This window comes from Populus nigra, chromosome 6, assembly GCF_951802175.1.
Source record: "Populus nigra chromosome 6, ddPopNigr1.1, whole genome shotgun sequence".
Classification (NCBI taxonomy): domain Eukaryota; kingdom Viridiplantae; phylum Streptophyta; class Magnoliopsida; order Malpighiales; family Salicaceae; genus Populus; species Populus nigra.
In genome coordinates, this window is record NC_084857.1 from 14,662,813 (window position 1) to 14,688,409 (window position 25,597).

At 33.9% G+C, this 25,597-nt stretch overlaps 2 protein-coding genes and 1 non-coding gene across 8 annotated transcripts; 2 read left to right on the forward strand and 1 right to left on the reverse strand.

Annotated features, from left to right (window-relative positions):
* Positions 1-9,125: 9,125 nt before the first annotated feature.
* On the forward strand, positions 9,126-14,582 carry LOC133697505 (alpha-galactosidase-like). Of its 6 annotated transcripts, none has more exons than XM_062120112.1 (14): positions 9,126-9,411; positions 9,797-9,938; positions 10,057-10,314; positions 10,540-10,714; positions 11,199-11,260; positions 11,346-11,527; positions 11,635-11,732; positions 12,132-12,190; positions 12,283-12,417; positions 12,499-12,743; positions 12,973-12,988; positions 13,233-13,308; positions 13,387-13,440; positions 14,017-14,582. In XM_062120112.1, exons 1-14 carry the CDS (start codon positions 9,317-9,319, stop codon positions 14,235-14,237), a joined length of 1,818 nt encoding a protein of 605 aa, XP_061976096.1. In that variant the 5' UTR covers positions 9,126-9,316; the 3' UTR covers positions 14,238-14,582. The 6 variants fall into 6 exon arrangements, 5 of the variants coding, with proteins under 5 accessions (XP_061976096.1, XP_061976099.1, XP_061976094.1 ...); XM_062120110.1 differs by having other exon boundaries at positions 9,130-9,411; positions 12,838-12,988; XM_062120113.1 differs by having other exon boundaries at positions 9,132-9,411; positions 10,086-10,314; positions 12,838-12,988.
* Positions 14,583-15,191: 609 nt separating this feature from the next.
* On the forward strand, positions 15,192-22,553 carry LOC133697187 (eukaryotic translation initiation factor 4B2). The gene is made up of 3 exons (XM_062119594.1): positions 15,192-16,670; positions 20,516-20,938; positions 22,063-22,553. The coding sequence occupies exons 1-3, from the start codon at positions 15,547-15,549 to the stop codon at positions 22,082-22,084; spliced, it is 1,569 nt and encodes a 522-aa protein (XP_061975578.1). The 5' UTR covers positions 15,192-15,546; the 3' UTR covers positions 22,085-22,553.
* A 663-nt stretch (positions 22,554-23,216) lies between these two features.
* Positions 23,217-23,289, reverse strand: TRNAR-ACG (transfer RNA arginine (anticodon ACG)). The gene has a single exon. It is a non-coding gene; the product is annotated as a tRNA-Arg (tRNA).
* Between the last annotated feature and the right edge of the window lie 2,308 nt (positions 23,290-25,597).

Below are 25,597 nucleotides of genomic sequence, written 5' to 3' on the forward strand. Positions count from 1 at the left end.
TTTAAAGAACTCTTGTGATTGTATTCTTCCTGGTCTTCTCTAGGTAGTGTAATCGTTTACGAGCTTCTGGTGCAGCTGATGGTCGTGGTGTTAAAGCATTGTGTGTTTGTTAAGGGTGTTAAGATTTGTTGGGGTGTAAAAGTCTGATTTTTCCCTCGAGTTGTCAACACTGCCTAGGTAAAGAGTTGCACCTCACTAGTGAGTTGTTAAAGCTCTAGTCGGGTAGGAGTGTTCACAATAGTGAGTAGACTTGTCTTGCGTCCTAACCTAGGTGGGCATAGATTGTGTGCCATGAAATGACCTGGAAATGTCAAAAGCAAGTTTTAGGAAGAAACCAATGGGTTTTTTTTTTTTTTTCATGTTCCCACTACGGTGATACTAATGAAGTCCTAAAAAATCCAAGTAGCTTGAGAACAAGGCTATTGAGTTGAATAATCAATTAATCAATTGGTCCTAGCAATCCCATCCATTCTCCCTAACGAAGATGGTTGATAGCTTATACTTAATGCTTGGTAGACTAAAGTGACTTATGGCTAATACAAGCAAAATGTCCTCTTTGGTGAAGGTGGAGACTCTCCAATGCTTAAATAAGTATCTTTTTAGAGAGAGACAATACAATAATATTTTAGAGAGAGATGCTCTGAAAATATATATGCAATAGAGAATGAAGATTGTGAACTTTTGTTCAGAAAGTCTCATGATATATTTATAGCCCATGAGCCTTGTCCTTTTATGGAGAGGAGAGACTGAAGTATAATTTTACCTTTGTGATATTTTAAGTTATATTCCATCGTTTCATCTAGCTAAAAGATGGAGACATAGCAGATCATGAAAGACTTTAATACACCTAATGGTGCTGGCAGGGTGTAAACTTGTTTAATTAAGGCTATCTGTTGAGAAATAAATCCTCTAAGATTTTATATAAAAATCTATAGAATTGATGATATTAAAATCATGTATTATGTTTGAATTCGTGAGCGTAGCAAATCCGGCGATACCTGAGCTATGATGACAAAATCCTCGAGCTCAACACTTTTTAGGAAACATGTGTCAGACCTATCCTATTGGCCTAACAGCACACCAGACCAAGCTACTGGGCTTGGTAGCACCTACCGGACCCAGATGATATTGGGTCTGGCAAGCGCCAAACACAGGTTACGCTTGGGCTTGGCATATGCCAAGCCCAAGCTCGAGGTCTAACAGATGTTGCTAGATCCAAACATGGGATTGGCAACACCGGACCCAAATATTAGGTCTGACGATGCTAGACCCAACTACAATTATGTATGGCATTGGTCAGACCCAAAAGCAATTGGGTCTGGTTAGCTATAAAAAAATAAATTTTATAAAAGGACCTAAAAATATCAAAATCAACCTGTGTTAATATTCAAAATCTATGATTTTTTTTAAAAAAGCAATAAAATAACATCCCAAAACAAAATAAACACTAGTAAAAGAGTGGAGTCAAATTCAACATGAAAAAAAAATCAAAATAAAATGATAAGGGGTGAAATTAAAATAAAATTTAATTAGTGGAAGGATGTAAAAATATCAAAAAAAATCAGATTAAATTTGATTTAAAAATCAAATAAAACCTAATGATTAAGGATAAAATTAAAGAAAATAATTAATAAAAAAAATAGAAATTAAAATAATAAAAACTAAATAGCATATGAAATATAAATAATAGGACACCAACCACTTTTTCTTTCAATTAGTACCATTTTTTCTTTCAATTAGTATTCTATATTTATGAAAGGTTAAATTGCTTTTAAGTCCACTTAATTGTAATAAAAAAAATCAAAATAAAAAAATGGAAAAGACCCTTGGAAGGAAGCTCTATTTTTGTAGCTTCCTATCCTATCACAATTTAATAATATAATTGTGCTTGAAAAATAAAGAAGTCTTAAAACCCCTTGATGAAAGTTAATATTTTATTTATTTATTTATAAGTCTAATTAAGTCATTTAAACTATTTTTAATGAAAATAAAAAATCAAATTTGTTCTTAATTACTTTCTAAATCATCTTTTAATTGTTAAGATAGTATTATTTTAGTTTCTTGATAATAATAACTAGATACATTTCCCACAGCGGAACCTATGAAATTAATAAATTTTATAAAAGGATCTAAAAAGATCAAAATCAACCTGTGTTAACCTTCAAAATCTATGAATCTTTTTTATAAAGCAATAAAATAACATCCAAAAACAAAATAAACACCAGTAAAAAAAGTGGAGTCAAATTCGTCATGAAAAAAAAATCAAAATCAAATGATGAGGGGTGAAATTAAAATAAAATTTAATTAATGGAAGGATATAAAAATATCAAAAGAATGAGGATTAAATTTGATTTAAAAATCAAATGAAATCTAATGATTAAGGAAAAAATTAAAGAAAAGAATCAACAAAAAAAACAACAATCAAAATAATAAAGACTAAATAACATATGAAATATAAATAGTAGGACACTCTAATACTTTGACCAACCATTTTTTCTTTCAATTAATAGTCTATATTTATAAAAAATAACTTTTTTTTAAATCAACTTGATTAACATAAAAAAAAATATCAAAACAAAAAGATAGAAAACCCTGAGAAAAAAAGCTTTATTTTTATTGCTTCCTATGACAATTTAGTAATATAATTGTATTTAAAAAATAAAAATGTCTAAAAACCCCTTCATGAAAGTTAATATTTTATTTATAAGTTTAATTAAGTCATTTAACTATTTATTTTCAAATCAAGTTTGGTCTTAATTAATTTCTAAATCATCTCTTAATTGTTAAGTTAGTATTATTTTGGTTTCTTGGTAATAATAACTAGATACATTTCCCGCAGCGGAGCGGGGTTTTCTTTTGATTGTTGCGGCACGGGCCTACCAAACGGATGTGAAAAGAGAGATGACATTGAATTAAACCGCATTCTATAACAGTTGCAAACACAGAACCAAAATAGCAGTTCAACATTCAAGAAGCTATTCCAAAGCTTTCTTAAACTACAAAATTGCAAGCACAGAATCAAAAATAGCAGTTCAGCATGCATTCAAGAAGCTATTCCAAAGCTTTCTTGAACTACAAAATTGCAAACACGGAATCAAAAATAGCAGTTCAGCATTCAAGAAGCTATTCCAAAGCTTTCTTAAAATATGAAGAGACAATAAAAGAGATATTAGCAGATATGTTCAGCAGGTGGCATTGTTCATCAACCAGAATAGAGCACAGCAATATGTTTAACTGACCCAGATAAAAGGCTTCGGACTCGGGAGGTGGGAGGTGGGAGGTGACACGTTAGAGGCTGATGCCGACTTGGCAGTGGTCGGAGCGAGGATAGAACAAGCAGCTTTTTGTCAGAAAACAACATATGTCTGCATGTGTTGCTCAAATGCTGGTAACGCTGGATGGCTAATGATTCTGTGGGAAGAAGTTTCGCCGGCGTTGTTAATACAGGGAAGCAAATGAAACCATAAGGTGCTAACTGGAAAGCAAAATATTGAAGGGACGACATGCTAAAATACAATGCATTGGAGCAAGCAGGGGAGCAAAGGCCACAGGCTTAAGTTTGGAGACAAATTGGAGATCAAAGTCTGCACCTTTCACCTTTCCGTTCATAAATTTTCTTGGATCCACCATTTACACTATTTATGTGGTGCAGCAAACATCAAGCATTATACTTTTCGATATATTTTTCCTTTCTCCTGGAATGCAAATTATGTTTTAGTCATCCTGAAATGCAATTAATTTAGGTAACTAAATTTGTTCCCCACTTGAAAAATTCTATAACACTCATTAATCAGTATCCTAATCACTGTGATATCGATCTGTCATTTGGTTCCTTTTATTGTGTTTCTGAGTTCAAGCCAATTAGTTAATACAAATTCTAATGAATAATGATATATATTAATTAATTTATTTTCAAAGTATAATAAAAATATAATTTTATTTTTTTATATAAAATATGCATGAAAGTTTTATTTTAGAATTTGGCTGCATACACATATAATAAAACATATTTTTATATTTTTAAAATGAAGAAATTTTTTAGAAATTTTTGGATTTTTTTTTTGAAATTTTAGCGAAAAGCAATAATTTTTAATATTGGATAAATATCTTACAATATAAGTCTACAACCTGAAAAAAACTAGAAAACAAATATATAAGGGACCCATAAATTTTTTAAAATAATCCCTTAAGTTTTTCAAAATATTTTGGGCTTGTTTGGCAAAAGCCCAATCCTATAAACGTAACCCACAAGAGAAACAACACAAGCAAATATCAAACAAATATTTTTGCTTGAATCTGATGAAGAAAAATGAAGAATACCATTGTAGAACCCAAATAACTTGAATGAGATCATTGAATGCCTATTTAATCTTCTTAGCTATTGATCTTATAATAAACTCAATTGACACATGTAATATGAATCATGTGGTGTTCTTTGATGATTCTCACCACTCCCTCTCCCTAAAAGAATTTGACCTTTAATCATCACCTTACTTGCATGTTGACTTGATTTTAAAAGATATATTCTAAAATTGTAAGATATATTAGTAATGACCCTCACACATTCCTTTACATGTTTGCACTTAAAAATATATCACTCCACTCTTGTCTCTCTCTTAACTTGGATTTTCTTGATTTTATTTCCTCACCCTCTTGCCTTTTACCACTTTTAACTCCTCTATTTAGTTCTAATGCGATCAAGAATATACTAAAAAATCCATTGTAAGTTTCAAATGGGCTAATTACAAGATCAAAGGTAAAAGAAAGTTTAAAAATGTATTTAATGAGCTTATTTAAAATATTTAGGCTAAAGTGAATTTCAAAGAGATAACATCAACAAATGAATATCAAACTTTAGTTAATTTAATTCATGCACAAGAGGGGTTTAATCCATCCACTTTATAGACTAATTAATTTTGATGGTTAGAGACTTATTTTTTCTAATGCACGATTTTACTTTAACAAATATGTTTTTTTTTTCTAATTATTGGATCGGATTAAATTTTACTAAAAGTTTCTAGAGGTCTTATTTTATTTAGGTTTAAATTATAGGGTAATCAGACATCGAGAAGGCCTTGCGATAAGGTTTAAAAGCTACATTGAGGGAATTGTATTAATTTCCTAGTTAATTTAGAATTTTTTTTATTTAGAACTTTTTTATTATTTTTCCAGCATTATTTAAGAAGTTTTTACATATTATAAATATGGTTATTTAGCTTGTTTTTTGTTTTTTTGGGATAAAAATTGATTTCAACAATTATTATTATTGTACATGAAAGGTTTTGCTCATACGTTTTGATTTTTTATTAAACTACTATGACTTATTAAAGAATTAATCAAGTTTCATAGCATCTTCTATACTTCTCATCACATCTTTTTATAGGTGTTGAGTGGGGGTTTGATAACTTATAGTCTTAGTTTTTTTATAGGCTATTGTTATGTCAAACTCAATTTCAAACATAATCTTAGCTTTTTTAAGAAGAGTCGATTTGACTGTGGATTTATGAATCTTTATATCCAAGGAGTCTACATCAAGTTCTTTATTGAACTAAACAAAAATTATCAAAAGATTTCAACTTATAAAGTTCAACCAACTAACTAAAAAAGACAAGATAATCAAGAAAACAAGAACTAATTTAGGAGTAACTCAACAGAACCTCAAATCAATATTGAAATAAACCTGAATTCAACACAAGACAACTTAATAAAACAATTTCTATATGGAATTTTACTCAAAGCTATCAATTTCAACAAAACCAATTTTAATCAACCTGATTTTGCAATTTGATATATTTTTTTCTTTTTTAATAAATATACTAAATAATAAATAACCTCTCTCTCTCTCTCTCTATATATATATATATATATATAATTCAAAGAAAACACAACACTAAGCTAAACTACAAAATAAGCTGAAATTCAAGACATAAGAACTAGGGTTTGACAATTTTAAGAGAAAACCAAACCTAACAAAGGAAACAAGACTCAAAACATGAATAAAAAATGAATTTATAGGTACATAGATAAAACCTAATTTTAAAACCAAGCTCTGATACTAACTTATGTTAATTCGGAGGGTAAAAATCTTAGAACACACAATCAAGATTAAACATAAACAGAGAAAATAAAAATCAAGTTTAAAAATACATGATTTAATGATTACCTAAACCAAAAAAATATAGTTATTAGATGAAGATATCGACCTATTAATTATAATGAATCAAGAATTGAAGGTATAACGTTGAAAACCTTGACCTGTTGATTATAATAAACCAATAATTGAAGGTATAAAGATGAGCAATACAAAGAAGTAATATTTGATAAGTTTTAAAAATTCTATAAAGAATCAAGAGTAAGAAGAAACTCTCACACATAAGTTTTGTTTCTGAATAATCAATCCATCTCTCTAAATACAAGTGCAATAACTTTATTTATACTAGGTACAATGTATTAACAAGGCTAGAAAAATAATAAAAAATCCAAAAAAAAAAAAGAATCTTAAATCAACTAGAAAAATATTGCATATCTAGAACACTAACTTCTAGGCTTTATAGAAAGGTTTTCCCAATATCTGATCGTTACAAAAGTCTAATTAACCTTATATGAAACAAGGTTTTTATAATCTTTTAATAAAATGTTAGCCCAAACAAACGATTGAATAAAAAATTATGCCTGTTAACATAAATTAGACATTATAAAAATAAGTTCAACCCATATGTAAGTAGAAAAACAAATTGAATTCGCAAGTTTTGTAGGAAATAAAGCCCAAATATCTTGAATTATCTCATTAAATGCATCTTTAATCTTCTTAGTTTTTGACCATGTAATAGATCTAATTAACTTATGTAATGAATCCTATGATATTACTTGATGATTCTCATCAATAGTTAACAACCTAAAAAAGCAAAATCAGAGCAAAATTATCATGTTTAAAAGAGATTGAGTATACCTAAAATTAAGAATCTTTTATTAGAACCCTAAAATCATTAAAGCAAAATCTTTTTGTTAACTTTTTCAAGGATAAAAGTTATTATTCCCTTAAGTAGAGTTGAAAAGGACATGAGAAGACTTACAATTCTCAACACGTTAGCATTATTAATAGATTAAAAAATAATTTGATTATCCTTTATCATCATTGTTGTTATAACTTGTTTTTGGGTTATTCCTCAAATTCATCTTTTTTCTTTAAAAAAAAAATAGAGATTGATATTTTGGCAAAAGCATGCCGAGGAGGATTCTAAATATATAGAAAAATCAACCTATAATTTTGAATGGAATTGGAAGCCTAATTGTACCTCATTTTACCCAAAATGAGAGAGATAATGTAGATTCAAGGTCAAATTAAATCATTATTGGACAAATCTGTATAAAACTTAAGCCTAAGAACATAATTAGATTCTTAATAGACCAATTTGATTTAATCATAGGTCAAATTAAACTTTAATTATGTTTAAAAATTAATTTGGGTTCAATTGAAGGATTTAATTAAGTGTAAGGACTTAATTATGCTTTAAATGGGTCAAATTAATTTTATTAAGGGCTTAATTGGTGAAAAATTAAGTTTGAGAGCCCAATTTGGGCTTAATTGAGAATATTAAAATTTTAGGAAACCAAATTTAATTTTTATCGAGTTAATTGATTGAAATCAGGGGTAAAATTACAAGAAAATCAAAGTTTTGAGGTCAATTAAGGACTAAATTTAAGAAATTCGCAGCTAATGATCATTTTGAAAAAGATATCAAACTCTGGGGACCCAATTGATTGAAATCAAAGGTGAAATTGAATAGAATTAAAAGTTTAACAGACAATTAAGAGTTAAATTGCATAAATCCAAGACAAAGAACCAAAATGAAAAAAAACGCTAAAATCCGGGGTTAATCATTAGGGGCAAAACTGAATAAAATTAAAAGTTTGAAACCAATCAGAGGTATAATTAAGAGACATCAGAAATCAAAGGATTAAAATGCACTTTTCCAAAACGGCTCCGTTTTGAGGTTGACTGTTCATCTTCTTCTCTAGAGATGCTGCTCAAATGGCCTCCTTCCTGAGGCGTTCTATTCTTCATCTCTCCACTAATTTGGACAAAACTTACACGAAAATGATTGCCTGACACTTGACTACATGCCAGTGTGATTCGTTCTAGCTGATTGATACCACAACGACTATAACACCGCCTCAAAGTGACCAACCCGACCAACCCTTTGCCTGTAGCAAATCTGACAACCCATGATAGCTACTTTGAGCTAACGATTGAGATCCTACCGAGTCGAATTGAGGGCCAAGATTTAGCACCAATAGAAACGAAACGTCCCTCTTCCACTGCCTTATAAATAGGGGTGGATTTTATGACCTGAAAATGGAGAAATCAAGTCCAAAATCAATAAAATATCAGCCTTCCCCCCATTTTTGCTGCCACTATGAAATTTCTCTCCTCTCTCTCTCTCTCTCTCTCCATCATGGCCTTCAACCACCAACACCCTCACCACCAGCTTAACCACCATCATCTCCACAACAAGCAGCTGCCCAACCACCTAACGTGGTGAGTGTGCCATTGAGTTCTCTCTCTCTCTCTCTCTCTTCGCTGCAAACTTCTCCTTCTTCTCCTCCAGCAACTCATCGCTAGTGTGACCACCGTCCTCTCCACCAGCAGCTTCTCATACTAGGTAAACTCCTCCCTTCTTCTTCTTCTTCTTTGTTCCCCCTTGTCTTCGTTCTATATGCAAAACAATAATTTGTTCTGCATGCAGAGCATTGGGGGAGGGGGAATAATTCCTTTCTTGAGTTTGGGCCAGCACGACTCATCCCAGACCAAAAAAAAACTAGAACTGTTAAGCCGACATCGACCTAACTCTTTGAGCCGAGCCCAACCAGGTTGGGCTTGGCCCATATAGATGGGATGATCCAACCCAATATATTTAATAATAATATAATTATAATAATAATTTGTTGATTTTTTTCTTCTTCTAATTTTCTAATAGTGATAACATATATTCAGTTTCCTTACATTATATTTGTTTCCTTCCATTATTTTAAGAATGTTCTGCAGGATATTATATTTGATTAATTCCCTCATATACTATATCCGTTTTCCTTGGATCATATATTTAGTTTGAATATTTGTTACCTATCATGAACTTAATTATATCGGCCATAGGAATTTAGATATACAGACGATTTTCATAAATGGGATGATGTCATGATTCGGTGTTGGCTGCATGATTTTTTGGGTGCCTCATCTGATTGTAGAGCCATATACTTTCTTTCCTAGTTGAGTGATGCTAAACCTATTAAAGTGTTTCACTAATTAGCCTCGGGTATGTTTGCTCTATATGCGTTTCAGTATACTAAAACAATGAGGATCCAACTGCTGAGCTCTCTGTTTCTCTTCTCCTTCAGTTCTTGTCTTTACAGGTGTTTCTCTCTCTATGTTTCTTCTCTTCACTACTGTTATGATTCACATTGGAGTTATGCTGGTAGAATTAATTCCAGTGTTTGTTGTAAATTTCCATCTCTGGTTTTGAGATAAGTAAACCATTTTTACATTTGATTCTTTGAAGTAAGACAGGTACTTTCAAAATTGCTAACTAAATAGCACTGCAACTCATTCTTAAATTTTACTTTTTGGATATACTGTCTTCTTTAGTCATTGATGATCCTCATAGGACATTGAATTGAATAATACACGATCATGTTTCTTTTTTTCAATCCCATAATTGTTCCAACATTTGTTTTGAAGGCTTTCTTGGCTAAATATATTCGTTTGTGAACTTAAAAATTTGTACAAAACCCGTTTTAGGGTATCATCTCAACCTGAGCACGCTAGCTTCCCACCTCGAGGTTGGAACTCTTACGATTCCTTTGACTGGATTCTATCTGAAGTAGACTTCTTGCAAAGTGCCGAAAAGATCTCTCAGCGTCTACAGCCTTATGGATATGAGGTATAAAATGACTGATGACTACAATCAACTTTTACAACTTTTTTAATTACTGGAACAATTTGAGAACGGAAAGTTTATTGAAATAGAAGTTGTCTTTTATCTGTGAAATTCCATGTAGTATGCAGTTATAGATTACCTGTGGTATAGGAAGAACGTTCCAGGTGCTTACCTAAATTCTCTTGGATTTGATGTAATTGATGAATGGGGGAGGTTGATCCCTGACCCAGATAGGTGGCCCTCATCTGAAGATGGGAAAGGGTTCACTGAAGTAGCCCAGAAAGTACAGAGCGTGGGTTTGAAGCTTGGGATTCATGTTATGAGAGGATTAAGTAGACAGGCATATGATGCGAACACCCCCATCTTGGATACTACCACGGTATTATTCCTTATTATCAAAGAGGGTTCATTCTTCTCTCTTCTTTTCATTTTTTTTTTCAGCAGGAGAAGTATTTCTTCTCTTTTCCCTTCCATGCTCAGATTTTACAGTCTCAAAAACACTGTCATCATAAAAATAGACTAGTCAGGTGAAAGGTGCAATATAAGCTCAAGTTTCTAATCGATTTGCTCTAAAAAGTTAATGCTAAATTTCTATTTTTATTAGGGACGTGCTTATGAAGAGTCTGGACGACTGTGGCGAGCAAAAGACATAGGGATCACGGAGAGGGCTTGTGGATGGATGCCACATGGTTTCATGAGTGTAAATACTAAGTTGGGAGCAGGAAGAGCCTTCTTGAGGTCACTTTATGAACAGTATGCTGAGTGGGGTGTTGATTTTGGTAATTAATAATTAACTGAAAACTGCATTTTTCCATCTTACCCAACACATTAAGAAGTCTGTGAGTCCAATAGGGTGTATCTCAAGTTTCAACATTTTATAGAGAATGAATTTTTCTTTTTTCTGATTAAAAATGGTAAAATAACTTGTCAAAGCAGCATTGCATCTTTCGAGAATTTCCATTTTTGGAAGCATGGAAGAAATATTGTTTCTATAATGATGTGGGGAATGTATGTTGAAGGTCCTGGAAGGACTGGATAGTAATATTGCGAGTCTAGTAGAGTTTTGACCTCTTCAAGCATTTTAGGCTCGGGCAAGCTTCTTATGGATAGTAATTTTGACTCGTATTTATTACAAAGCTGTGAATTCTGCACATTTCAATCTCCCCTCCTGTTATTTATACCTCTGCATTTTCTTAGTGGCTTCATGTCAGTCTTTCTTTGTTTTAATAATTTTCATGTTCGTTTCTTCTCTTATATTTGCAGTGAAACATGATTGTGTATTTGGTAATGACTTGGATGTAGATGAAATAACATTTGTGTCAGAGGTATACAGCACTTTCTGGTGCATAAATTTTATGTCTTCAATCTTTTCTGAATAGAGATGATGATACATGAAGTGCACTTGTTCAGGTTCTGCAAAAGCTCAGTCGTCCCATTCTGTATTCTGTGTCTCCGGGAGTTATCCCAACACCAGTCATGGAGAAAGATATAAGTGGGTTAGTCAACATGTACAGGGTCACAGGTGATGATTGGGATACATGGGGAGATGTTGCAGCTCATTTTGATGTTTCAAGGTGGAATAAAGTTTTCATGTTAAATAAGAGCTTCAAGTTCGAATTATATATAGATCATCGCTCCTAATTGGTGCTTTTCTTCTATTCTCTCATTTTTTATGTGATTTCTTGTTCATCTACTTCAGGGACTTCGCTGCTGCTAATAAGATTGGTGCGAAGGGCTTGCTGGGGAGGTCATGGCCTGACTTGGATATGCTGCCCATAGGATGGCTTACAGATCCTGGTGATAAAAATTAGCAGATTGTTCTCTTTAATTCTAGCACATTTTAAGTGATTTTATTTTGTAAGGGGTTGGTGAGACTGAGCATAGGAAAAGCTGATTGCAACATGGATTGCTGACATGTAAATTGAACGAAGTAGTGGAATGCTTGCTGTTACATTGGGGTAGCAAAATTGCATAGCTTGTCCATGCACTCGAGTGTTTATCATGGTAATTAACTGGAACGGCACACATCCTAGTGACAATCATTGAAAAGTAATACATCTGGACCTGTTTTTTCCTTGGGTCTAGGGGTTTGCCACATAAGTTGCTGGGGTATTCATGATTAACTTGAAAGTGTTTAAAGAGTTCTACTGGAAAAGACAAAAACTTGAATAATCACATTGCTTTTCTGTATCCTAGGTTCTGGCAGAGGACCATACAGAATGAGTAACCTTAATCTAGATGAGCAGAAAACCCAGGTATGTACATGCAACTCTATATGTGCGTCCGTCATTTGTTAAAAGATTAAGATTCTTTATTGATGACTCGATACAAGTATTTTCCTTCACAGATGACTTTGTGCGCAATGGCCAGATCCCCTATCATGTTTGGAGGAGATGTTAGAAGGCTTGATGAGACCACATCTAATTTGATCACCAATCCCTTCATTCTGGAAATAAATTCTTTTAGCACGAACAATATGGAGGCATGTGAAACAATGTCTTTAAGAGGTCTTTGGAATATTAACTGAGGTTTTTTCTGATGTATCATAGCATTGCACATGCAGTTTCCATTTGTTACTGGCACAAAGGTTTCTGCACATAAGACCACGAATCACAGCCGAAGATCGAGAAGAAGTTTGAAGGAAGTTGGCACATCACATACACAGTTTCTGGGTTTCACTAGCTGTAACCATCCCAAAGTTAACGGTTGGTCAATTAAAGCACTTGACCAAGATCTTGACCAGATATGCTGGAAAGAGAGCATGAGAAGCCATGAACCTTTATGCCTATACAAGAGAATTTTGACTTTGTATGCACTTTCACCTTCCTTATTCAAGTTGTTCCAAACAAGGAGTTATTATTATTATTATTTTCACTATCTGATTCTGTGAATGGCAATGTAGTGATGGACGGTTAATTTCCAATCAAGGAGGGTTCCATTTATTAGCTAGTCATGAAATGGAGTTTTGTTTGGATGCATCTCCAAGAAAGAAGCGTACTTCAAAAGAATTTAACAGCGGTTCCTTCTCCCCTTGCAGATCAGATGCCAACCAGGTATCTCTTCATTCACAATTCCCTAGCATCTAACAAAGAGGCACAGAGGTTAGTATACTGTAAGATTTTGGTGGAATGCAAAGGACATAAATCTACATCAAACAATTTAACAGATACATATAATTAATTGGTTTGCCAGAATGCTTGTGTTTTTCTGCTCACAGCCAGTCTGCAGGGTGACATTTTTTCTCATGAATTTTACATATATGAGTGGTATTTGAAAGCAAACTCTTAATTTCAACAGATGTGGGAGTTAAGCAATAATGGATCCCTTATCAGCAGCTATTCTGGTCTCTGTGTAACTGTGAAATCAATTGACGGTATTATGCTAGAAGTTCAAGCTGATTTTCTATACATACGATAAGGGCTATTTGATGATCCTTCCTTGATATATGCAGCTAATGTTGGTAACAGCGGAGGAGTTCGCTCTTGGATTGCTACTGGTAGAAAAGGTTTAATGCCCCCTAAAGTCTCTATAAATTTGGTTTCCATTCTGTTACCATTCCTTTGCTGTTCTTTCTTTTTAAAAGAACCCAAAGAAGTTTGTTGTTTGATGAGAAACTTCAACCCTGAGATGGTTTTTCTTTGTTTGATGAGTATGTTCATATTTTTGTTGAAGTTTTGACAGCGGTGAGACTCGAACAAGAGATCTCTACCACGGAGCCATATGCTCATCGGTTATCGTAAGATGATTATAATTGTCCTCCTTGGTGAAGGGATGCTATTTTAAATCTAACTGGTTTTTTCTGCCCTTGTAACTGAGGTGGAAAATTGTCTGCTCTTTATCTATATTCATGCTTCATTGATTACGTAAATATATATTCATTTTATCAAGTTCCAAGTTGCCTAATTTAAACAGAATTAATGATCTTCTTCTGCTAGCTGCCAACTTTTGTGTCTAATATGGCACTGATCTTGTAGTATCCAACCATACCATGCTGACAGTTCATTGTCTGAAAACTTTTATGGCATATCACGTGTCTGTTGCTCTTAATAATTCAGTACTGACTTTGCCACTGTTTACTCAGGAGAGATTTATGTTGCACTTTTCAATCTGAACTCAGAGAAGACAGTAATATCAGCAACGATATCAGACCTGACGAAGGCATTTCCTGGGAGAAACTTGAATGCGACATCATGTTACGGCAGAGAAGTTTGGAGTGGAAAAGATTTTGGAGAAATAAAAGATTCAATATCAATGGAGGTAGAGATCCATGGCTGTGCATTGTTTGTCCTCAACTGTCCCTAGTATAAACTGACACGCAGCAGAGTTTCTTTCCCCTTTTCCTTCTCACCTGCGCTCTCTGTTGTTGTGTGAGTGGAAAGAAGAGGTATCTATTGTATCAAAGGCAGTGAATTCATGGACGTTTTAAGTTGGTGCAGCCAAAACGAGGCCATGCATCGCCGGAATCCTTGCTAGAAATTCAGATGGTCATCTCCGTTGTTGTTAATATAGAAAAACGATGTTAAAAATAATATTTGTCAGGTTTAGAAAATTGTTGATGAGAGTTATAGAACTGTAAATCACGAATATGAGGGGTGGGATTGGATCAAACCTTAATAAAAGACACGGGATTCATTTCAGATGAAACAACTAACATTCGAGGGACTCCAAACCAATTTGATGTAAAATAAATTGAAGCCTGGTATTTTTTGGAATGATTTTGATGTAAAATAAATAAAAAAACAAATTATTTTATTTTATAAAAAATAAAAATTCGACACGTGTGAAATCCAATATAAAAAATTAAAGCTTTTTAATTAACTAAACAGTTTTTTTTTTTTTTTTATCCGTGATAAGAAAGAAATATATGGTACTACGATATCAGACGGTCACTATCTAACTATTGTGCAGTCGTCAATTTCAACCGACAAAAAGATTCAAATCACTATAATTTCTTCAATCACAGTGAAACAAGGTTGTTCAAATCACTGTAATTTCTTCAATTATATTAATTTAACAACAGAGAGCTATCTTTTTTGGACAGCACAAAACTACCGGCTACTGTTTGGTTATTATTCTGAGAAATTACTAGCACTCGCTGCGCTATTAGCCAATGCTCCTTTTACACCCGAAAAAAGGTCGAGGATCCCAAGAGCATCCTGGCCGTCCAATTGCATAATTTCTAAAATCACTGACTCCTCCATCGCTAGTGGGCCACACAATCGTCCCTTATCCCCGCTCCACACACCAAGAATCACCACTTCCTTGCTTCCTCTGATCAGATCAGACCTCTCCCATCCTCATCACCCGCTGGTCACCTTAGCAGACCCTCTGTCTCTGGACTTCTTTTTTAATTTACTTTTTCTTAGATTTTGTTTAAAAGAGATTAATAATAATAATAATAATAATAAAGAAACAAACTCAACAACTGTAACCTCCCTCCTCCTCCTCCTCCGTCTTCATCAACGCATGTTCTCAGAGCTCCGGCTCCCTTAACGGAGCCCAGCTCATTACCCACCCGAATCTCTCTCCCTAAGTTCACCAATTTTTCATTTTCTAAAGATCCGTTCATTTCTCCTTTCCGGATCTTCTTTTTTTTTCCTTTCTTAAAACAATGTCAAAAAAGTGGGGGAAAATCGGTGCATGGGCAGCCGATTCCGAGCAAGCCGAAGAAGAGGAACGCGCAGCCGCTGCAGCAGCCGTTTCTCAAAGCTTCCCCAGCCTGAAAGAAGCTGCTGGAACCGCTAAGCCTAAAAAGAAGAAAATGTCTCTCAACGAATTTTATTCTACACCCAGCGGCGGCGGTGTTGAATCCAAAGGCTTGACTCCTGACGAGATGTTCCGCCTCCCTACAGGTCCAAAAGAGCGTTCCGCTGAAGAAATGCAGCATGGACACCTCGGTGGTGGATTTTCCAATTACGGTCGAACCGGGCCGCCTCCTGGACGTATGCGTGATCGTGACAACACCGACGGGTCTTGGGGTGGTGGTGGTGGTAGAAGGCAATTTGGTGGTGGTTTTGATGATGAACGAAGAGGCCAACCTCCTTCTAGGGTTTCTGATTACGATCAGCCTTCGCGTGCTGATGAGGTTGATAATTGGGCAATGGAGAAGAAACCGCTACCTTCTTTTGATTCTGGACGACAAAGTCGTTACAGTTCACTCGGAGGTGGCGGTGGTGACGGAGGTGGTTCTAGGGCTGATGAAGTTGATAATTGGGCAGTTGGTAAAAAACCGTTCCCTATTCGACCTTCTACTTTTGGTTCGGGTTTTCGTGATTCTGGACCGGAGCCTGATCGCTCGAGCAGAGGAGGATATCGTGAGCCAGAGAGGGAGAGGCCTAGATTGGTTCTGGATCCACCAAGAGTTGAAGTTGTAGTTAACGAGCCTGTAAAAACAAACAGGTCTAATCCATTTGGGACAGCGAGGCCGAGAGAAGATGTGTTGGCAGAGAAAGGATTGGATTGGAAGAAGCTGGAGATGGAAATGGAAGCTAAGAAGAACTCGAGCTTACAATCTAGCAGGCCAGCTAGTGCACATTCTAGCAGACCTTCTAGTGCCCAATCGAATAGGTCTGAAGGGCCAGGGCTGCTGCACCAAGGGTTTGAGAATGTGGCTGCGAAGCCGAGGCCGAGGGTGAATCCTTTTGGAGAGGCAAAGCCCAGGGAACTGTTGTTGCAGGAAAGAGGTCAAGATTGGATAAAGATTGACCGTGAGTTGGAGCATCGTGGGGTAGATAGGTATGTCTTGTGGCATTATCTTTGTTGTGTTCATACATTGTGCGCATGGTTTTCTTGGAATTGCTTGTTCATGTGTGTCTACTTGCTTGGGCTTTTGCATATTGTCAATTCGAGAATGCTTCTCTTATCTTATCTGGCTTCAAACTGCTTCTTTTTGTTGTGGATATTTCTGCTAGGTTTCATTTGTTGTGGGATATACACTATGCTAGCCATTAGCTGATCTTACAATGATAATAGGACATTGAGAAGCATTTGGATAATTCGGAAGTTCAAGTATGATCTGATGCTTTTCTAATGTTAGCTGTGCCTTGTTGTGATGCAAAACATATCAACTGACAGCCTTGCTTATTGCACTAGAATTTTGATGCTTGATGATGACTAACAATTCTTCTTGTATAGTCTCTCTCCAAATCCATGAATATGTTTATAGCTTGTCTCATACAACTACACGGCAGAAGTTTTGAAATGATTTTCTGTTGAATAGGAATTGAATATTGATTTGTGATGTAAAAAAATATAGTTGGGTATTTCCGAAAAGCTTAAGGGTGTTGACAAGACTCAAATTTGAATAAGCTGAGCTCAAAATAGGAAAAAAGCTGGTTCTACCCTGCCATCAGCTAAAATTTCCTTGGTCACAATCTTTGTTGTGTTTCTAGGCTCATCCTTTATTATCACTTACTGGGGAAAAAAATATTATATTACAGTGAGTTTTTCCATTAAAGTATTTTTTTTTCTGGGTCCAAGTGGCTGAACTGAGAGGATTATATTGCAACATTTGCATCTACCGTTGGCATGCTTAAGTTAGTTGAGTTATTGTTTTTATTTTTTCCATATCATGTAGTTGGTCATGAGTTGGTTTGATTTACAATTGAGCTTTATTGGCAAGTATTCCATTCTCTGTACTTCTTGAGAATTCCTTTTGTGCAAACAGGTTTATATATTTTACTTTTTTAGCTTTCTTATTTCAACAAGTGAATTATCATGCTTTATGATGAGATTTTTTGTTACAATTGATACAAGCATAAGCCGGAGAAGTCTTGCCTTGCCAATTTTCTTTGCTAGATCACCATAGTTGGATGGATGATGTTGTTAGGTTTTCATGTCAAAAGGTGATATCTTTTTTTAGTTTATCAGGGCATAGGCCTGAGTGCAACAGTGTGAGTTTTATGAAAAAAAAGAGATGGGTTCTGTGTTTAGATTTTATACTTTTAGCTATAAACACGATAACCTACCAGCTATTTGGGTGGGTTCTTATTGTGTCTGTATTTTCATATGTATTTCTAGGGCATTTTTTCTGTCTTATTTATCCCTTATTCATCTTCTCCTTTCCTGCCTTCAATCACTGGTTGAATGCCATAATGGTATCTTTGTCATCACCATGCATATGAAAATACACCTCCAAATTGGGAATTTGCTGATCTACTCATGATTGTAATTTGTTCATGCTTCTGATTTTAAATTGACTCAGAAAGTTTTAATGTCTTCTTAAAATTGAATTACTAGTTTAGATTATTGAATGAATAGTCCATGTCATATGTAGCTAGGCTTTTGAATTACTGGTGATCTCAGGACATTTGATTGTTGGATTGAATTCAACTGGTGATATGCCACTAATAGAATGTTTGCAAATGAAGGGGGAAAACAGAGATGGGCATTGTGCAATCATTCTCCTTTTTGTCTATAATGTTTATAAACTTCAATGTTCTATGAAGGGGGCCAAAATGCTTGCTTAGTCTTGTTGATTAGAGAATAATGTTATCCATTTGATTTTGAATGCTTATGATCTTCATGGAAAAAAAAAAGAATTTTGCAGTCAGTGAGAAACAGAGAAAGACTAAGTGAGGTGTGTGAGAGAAACCTTTGTAGTTAATGGATACATGTGCCCTTATAAAATATTAAATTTAAGGTTAATTTTTGTCCAAAGAAAAGTGGGCACAAGGGTCAGGTTAGCAAAATCCACAGACACACACGAATGTTATACATAGAGAGGGTTTCTGTTTTTTTTTGTCTTTTTCCCAACTTCTTTTTGTTCATGTCTACAACTTGAATCCAATCATTGTTTCATGGTGAAGCATGCATAAATCCACATCGCACATAACCAAAACATATTTAGATGATTTTCTGTCAGCTCATTTCTCATGTAATTTTTTTGTTTCAACATATCTGTCTCTACTGTCTCCTTTTCAATTCGGCTCATTTGTTGATATGCTTCCTTCATTGCGTGGGGTTAGCTGATGCTTCTCTCTCTTGTCCATTTTATGGACACCACAGATCTTATAATTTCTGTTAGGAGGGATGCTGATACTTAGTGCTCCCACTTTCATTTTATGACACAATTCCAAAAGTTAATTAGCTGAGTTTAAGGTTGGTATATTTACAAAGAATATTTTTCCAATTGCAAAAAATAAATATGCTTCAGCCCCACAAAGACTGTACTCGTATCCTTTTAGTTTTGTTCCAAAATATGTCCATTATAAAAAAGCTGAAGTATTCATCTCTTATGTTCATATTTTTCCCCTTTATCAAAAACTAAATAAAACTAAATCCAGCACTTCAACAACATTTAATTTGAAAGGACAATGTTGGAACGTCAATAAAAAAGATATGTGAGGTGGGACAACATTTAATAGTTGTTCTTAATATATTTACTTTGTCAATAAGGAACTCTCTGTGGGACAGAGTGAATAGAACTTTTTTGTAATTATTATGTGGAATTACTTACTGTTTTAAGCATTTTTTGTTTAAAATACCCACTGAAGTAGAATACGTTGCGGTTAAAAATGCACACTAGTCCAGTGGTATTCTTATTAAGTGTACACCTATTAATGTTTCACAGTAATATTGAAAACGTACTTTGGTGTTACTGATTTGCTGGTAAAGTTTTTGGTGGTTGTGCATTGACTTACTTTTGAGGCTGCCTGTTTTCATCAAGCTAATTACTGAATTTGGTTTGTTGTTTCTTGTTGGATGAACATAAAAGAATGCAATATTTTTTTTTTGTGTGGCTGTTTTCTTGGTTATCTGTATGGACATGACAATTTAACATGTGCACTTGTCTTAATTTTATATAGATGATGCTACTGCTACATGTGGCACTTCTTTTCCATGTTGTTATTGCTGTTTGATGCAAGAATGTATGTGCCTTATTTGGATGAGGCAGACTTAACAACATTGAAACTGTTGTCAGTTAACTGAACTGGTTAATCTTCAATCCAGGGGTTGGTTTTTTTTTTTCCCTTCTTACCCCTTGTTTTCGTTCTCCTCTCATCCCCTCTGCATTTTAATTAACTTAATGGTCATAATTGCACAGAACTGCTGTTGAGTGATGTTATGTTGCATATTTTTTTAAATCACAAATTTGCTTGTTCATGTGATCTATGATTAATTTTTCCTGAAAGCTCCACGTAAATCTGCAGCATCAAGGCATTTATGTGTCTTATCTTGTTTATATTTTTGTAATGGTTTGCGGGATATCATATGGCCCCATCTTCAATTTGCTGAATGTATTTTACACCATGATTTAGTACCCCTGCTTGATCTTCACTCTGCATTTCTCAGTTTTCATAGCGTAAACACCACCTTTCTACTGTTGCTCACTACATTTTTCCACTTCTACCTGTTTGCACCTTCCTTTAATTGCTGAAACTTTTACTGTAGTTTTGCGACTGCCTACTTTATTTTAAAGTCTGCACTGTGACCTAGGATTCTCTGGTTGTATGTGAATGCTTTAGAATAATGTATTTTTCTTTGTCTGTGCTCATTTTTAGCACTGTGTCAGCTTTGTGTGGTTCTCACGGTGACTGATGAACTTGTATTCTTGATACTAACTGTAAAAATTATTTTAGGCCTGAAACTGAAGAGGAAAAGTTATTGAAAGAACAAATAGAGCATTTGAAGACGAAGCTTGACAAAGCGACAAAAGTGAATCAGGAACCTCAACAAGTTTCTGTTGATGACCTACCCAGTTTAAGGGAGATGATAAATGAGAAAGAAAGGGAATTAGAAATATTGGTCCGTGATTTGGATGACAAAGTTCGATTTGGACCCAAAGCCATTGAAAGGCCAGGTTCTGGGGCAGGCAGGTCTCCTGGGTTTTCAGAGAGACCTCCTTCGCGACCTGGGTCATTTGACGAGTCGAGAAGTATGGAGTTCATGGATAGGCCTCGATCTCGAGGCAAGCCAGATATTTGGACAAGGCCTGCTGACGAGCAAAGATCATTTCAAGGTGGCAGGGAAAGGGGATTTCTGAGTAGCAGAGATTTTGACAGGTAAAGATATAGTAATAACTTCTTTCATGTATCTCTGATCTTCCCTTTATAGCATTAGCTGTGAAGTAGCCCCTTTTGCCAACCCTTTCATAATGGTATTTTTTAGATCTTATGTTATTTGAATTATTGTCAGCCATGGTTTAATCTATTAATATAGGCAAAAGGTTCAGTGATTAATTTTGAGTTGCCAATTTCATTTGGGAAGTTAACTATTTTATCGTAAGGCCAGGAAAAAATGGTTTATTAACGAACTCCAAATATTAACAAACTTTTTGTTGGAGCAGCTCATGATTATGAAAGCTGCCTGTATACTTAAATTGGGAATTCTGTGGTGGTTTTGTTCAATAAATTAGATACAATCCTTTTATCTCTGAACCTTTTTGTTTTAATTTTTTAACCTGCCAGTCAATTGAGCATGCTACTTCAAAAAGCCTGGACATCTAGCAAGAGTAATGGCAAGGGGTTCTTAAATATTTTGCAAAATATTTCTTACCAAGTGATGTGGCGTTTCATTGTATGGAAAGTTTTCCAAATCATATGAAGTGAATTTTTTATTATTACAGTATTAGCTAATAAATTACCAATCACCAGCTGCCACATCATTTAGTAACAAAGTCTTAGTAAAGAATTAAGTAGCCCTAGTTTACCCATCTAATTAATATGAAAGAGTCTGGGTAAAGAGTGCCACAAGCATCTTCTAGCTGAGAACTAACAATCACGGGCAGTTTAAGGCAAAAGAATGTTTTTGAAACCTGTATCCAGACAATAGATTGCCATGATTGCTCTTCCGTTATAAGTGCAAAGGCTAAATTGATCCATCTGGTTTGCAAGTGCCTTGCAGTCACCTAGCAGAGTGGCTATGGTGGTGAGATGTTTGTTGTATTAGGTTTGTTGTTGATCTTCCTAGGAACCATCGATGCTTAAAGAGCAATCAGCTCTCGTTAAAACCAAACCTTTTCTGCATGGATGGGTTTTTTTCCCAGGCTTGTTTTGGTAAAATAAAAGTCTCAACCATGGTGTTTTTGCCATGATCGTGTTATTTGACTGCATTGCATGTGCATTCCCCTTGTTTCTGGACAGAGGGGAAATGAAATACCCAATGCTAACAAGGTTTTGTTTGGCAGGCAAAGGACGGAGAGGTGGTGAGAAGCTGGCGGTGTTGATTCATTGAGTTCTCTTCATCTTTTGACAAATGAAACCAAATAATATTTTGTCTCTCCTTTTCCTCTCTTATTCCTTGCTTTTCATTTTTCCTTTTTTCTTTCTTTTTTAATTTACATGTTCCCCTTGTTCATGTGCTCTGGGAATAGAGCAAGGAATATGGAGTTTCAAGCATTGGGAACCCTTGGGTTAATCTGTTGTTACATCTTGAGACTATGTAAAGTTGAATTTCCTCCCCTTTTCTGTCCCTTTTGTGGCAAGGAGGCTGTGTCATTTGTAGGACTCAATTTATTTGAACACTATGGGACCTGTAGTTTTTCCTCCTCCTTTTTCCCCTTCTTGGACAGTTCCAAGGTGCTATACAGTTAAATGGTCCTGTTGTGCCTGAGCCGAGGAAGCTGCTTTCTGGTAACTGCTATGCTCTCAATTGATTCTTTTTTTCTCTTCCTCTCAACTGCACAAGGATTTTCACCTGTTTTGATTCTTTTTGTGCCGATGAATGACTCCCACAGTAAATATTTCGCAATGCTATTTCATGCATGTAGTTGCTCCACTGCTTGGATATAAAAAAGACGTTTGTTCCGTGACAAAAAAGAGTGACAGGGTCGCCATTTACAGAATGAGGGGAGCGTTTATTCACTGTATCAGATTCAGACTCCTCTTTATGTTAAATCCATTTATTCATTCTCATGATAACATTCGAAGCAATGGATCTATAAAAAGGAAGCGAGGAAATAGAAATCAAGCTCAAGAGGTTGGAACTAGGAATGCGACATTAGACCTTACTTGTGGTCATAGAGGAATTAGGAATGCGACATTAGACCTTGCTTGTGGTTATAGAGTTGTGTCTTTACGTTATAAAATGATACTTAAAAAATATTTATTTTTATTTTTATTTTGCTTTAAATTAATTCTTTTTAGCATTTTCTGATTATTTTATTATGCTGAGAAATAATTTTTTATTTTTTTAAAAAATAATCATTATTATACTCTTAAATACCTTTTTACAACATAAAAATATAAATATGTGCGACGACTTCTGCAGGTTTCACCGTTCTTCTGCCAAAAAAAAAAACCCAGACGCAGGCTTCGGGTATAGACCCCCAACCACAAGAAACGACTCCACTGGGGATCGAACCCAGAATCTCTGGTTCCGTAGACCAGCGCCTTATCCATTGGGCCATGGAGTCCTCCATGCTATCTAGTTTCAAATAGTATTATTTATATATATAAACAAAATATTTTACAATGAACTCATAACTAAATGTAGAGGTTCGAAGCTTATGGATGGAATGCGACAACCTTCAAGTTTTGTTTTAACAAAATCACCCTCCATTATTCATAAAATTATTTCGTTTAGTAACTCACTAGTTTACTTTACTATGCAGGCTAGATTAATTTTTTTTTAATGTAAAAACTAATATCTAAGTTATGGAAATTTTTTTATCATTATTATTAAATTTGATCCTCCAAGTTAAATTTGAAAAATTTTGACTTTGACTGCCCAGTGTAAGTTTTAAATTAAATTATGCGGGATGCAACATAATTAACTTGTTAGGTTCAAATACAAAAAAAATATCAAAAAAAAAACTAATATAAAAAAACAAAGACAAAACTCGTTGGTTTAAATACAATATAGACGATACGTAGAAAATTGTTTTACTTAAATAGAAAAAATAATTGAAGCTAATATCTTTATTGTTTAACATTGAGACGATAGAGTATTTGATCAATTCTGGTCAACTCGTCAAACCTATTATCCATGTAATGAACTTTAATAGATTTAATGATATTTTTTTATTTTAATTAATAAAAAAATAAAAAACTAATTCAAAATTAACTCAAAATTAAAACATGAGATTTAATAAAATTTTTTTAAAAAAATCATCATAAACCCAATGTTGAAGATAAAATAGAAAAAGAAAAGGTCAGATTAGACACGCGGATATGAGTGGCTCAACGTGTCAAGACATTAAAAAAGATGAAGTTTATGGGCCTAGGTCAAGCCCACCCTCCTTGCCATATTTTTCTTTCTTTCTTAAGAAATTGACATGTTAATTACCCTTACTTTTTTTTAAGAAAAATAAAAACAAAAATAGATGATGTGACCTGAAGTTGCTCAGCTCATAATGCAGCTTTTATTGTGATGGTTGGAAAATCATGATGTAGAGTTTTTTAAGTTAAAAATCAATTTTTCAACTTATCCTCAGCCAAAAACTCCTAACATTACCATAAAAGTCTTTCTAAACCATCTACTAAACTCAAAATACCCCAAAATCATCCAAGAAAACCAAAATCAATTCAACCTTAAAGATTAAAAAGAAACTCGATCTTCTTTTTCATGCATGTTTGCAGGGAAAACTCATTACCATCGAACTCTCATTGTTGAATGAAACCTATTGACAACAAACTTGGGCAACTTTTGTTGTTGGAATTGCGACAACCAATTATTTTCTCTCTCTTTTGTTATTTTCCAGCAACTTTCTTTCTTCTTTATCTAACACAAGGACTAATAAATAAATAAAATAAACTTTTGAATTAAAATAAAAGTTGTCATGAATTTGGGGTGAACCATGTATTTTCTTGGTGTTTCACATTTCAGTCCTTTACCTTTTGGCTTTGTAATTCAACTATAATTTAGAATCTAATTTTATATAATTAGATTGTAAAAGGATGCAGTTAAAAATTTGACCATAATTTTTTAATTTTATATTTTTACTGTAATTTGAAACTTAACTTTAATTAGATCATAAAAAGATGCAATTAAAAAAAGGGCAAGAGGTTCACTGTTAATGTGAACAATGGCCACCTCCCAAGTTTTTTTTTTATTTCATGTATTGAAGAGAAAGTTCAAATATTAAAATCTAAAAAATAAAATAAAAATAATATATAAGTTTTATATTGTAAGCAAAATACTTATCATGACTAAAAAAGTGACTAGGAAATATATCATTTTTATTTGAATAAAAAACAATTTAGTGTTAAGCAGGGCTGACCGAAAGTGATCTGTAGGCATAAGAGTATGATCTGGTATTGCAATCATATTTTTATTTTATTTCTCAAAATAATTTTATTAGGTTGAGAAACATGCATGAAATAAATGTGTTTTTTACCCAAAGTGATTTGTAAAAACTATTTTCAATCTTATGCACAAATCAAGTAAAAAACATCACTCTACAGTTTATTATCGTGAGTGAAAAAAAAAATAGTTTTAGAACTTAGACATTAAAAGTTCTTAAATTATTTTTTATTAAATTAAGGTATTTTTGGGATAGCTTATACATATAATCAAGTCTCTTTCTATTTAATTAGATCTTATACATGTCTTTCTAGATTATTATTTTTATTGCTTTTTAATGTGTTATTGTTAAAAATAAATAAAAAATAATTTAAAAAACAAATTATTTTAATGAATTTAAAAAAAAACACTTTAAAAAAACATCATATATCATGATACCAAATATAAACAAATACTTAACCGAAACTTATAACAATAAT

Coding starts and splice junctions, on each gene's coding strand:
- LOC133697505 (XM_062120110.1), top strand. CDS start 9,317: ATGTTTGCTCTATATGCGTTTCAGTATACTAAAACAATGAGGATCCAA. Junction 11,528..11,634: donor AGGTGGAATAAAGTTTTCAT/GTTAAATAAGAG, acceptor CATCTACTTCAG/GGACTTCGCTGCTGCTAATA. Junction 12,744..12,837: donor TACAAGAGAATTTTGACTTT/GTATGCACTTTC, acceptor ATGGCAATGTAG/TGATGGACGGTTAATTTCCA.
- LOC133697187 (XM_062119594.1), top strand. CDS start 15,547: ATGTCAAAAAAGTGGGGGAAAATCGGTGCATGGGCAGCCGATTCCGAG. Junction 16,671..20,515: donor GAGCATCGTGGGGTAGATAG/GTATGTCTTGTG, acceptor AAATTATTTTAG/GCCTGAAACTGAAGAGGAAA. Junction 20,939..22,062: donor AGTAGCAGAGATTTTGACAG/GTAAAGATATAG, acceptor TTTGTTTGGCAG/GCAAAGGACGGAGAGGTGGT.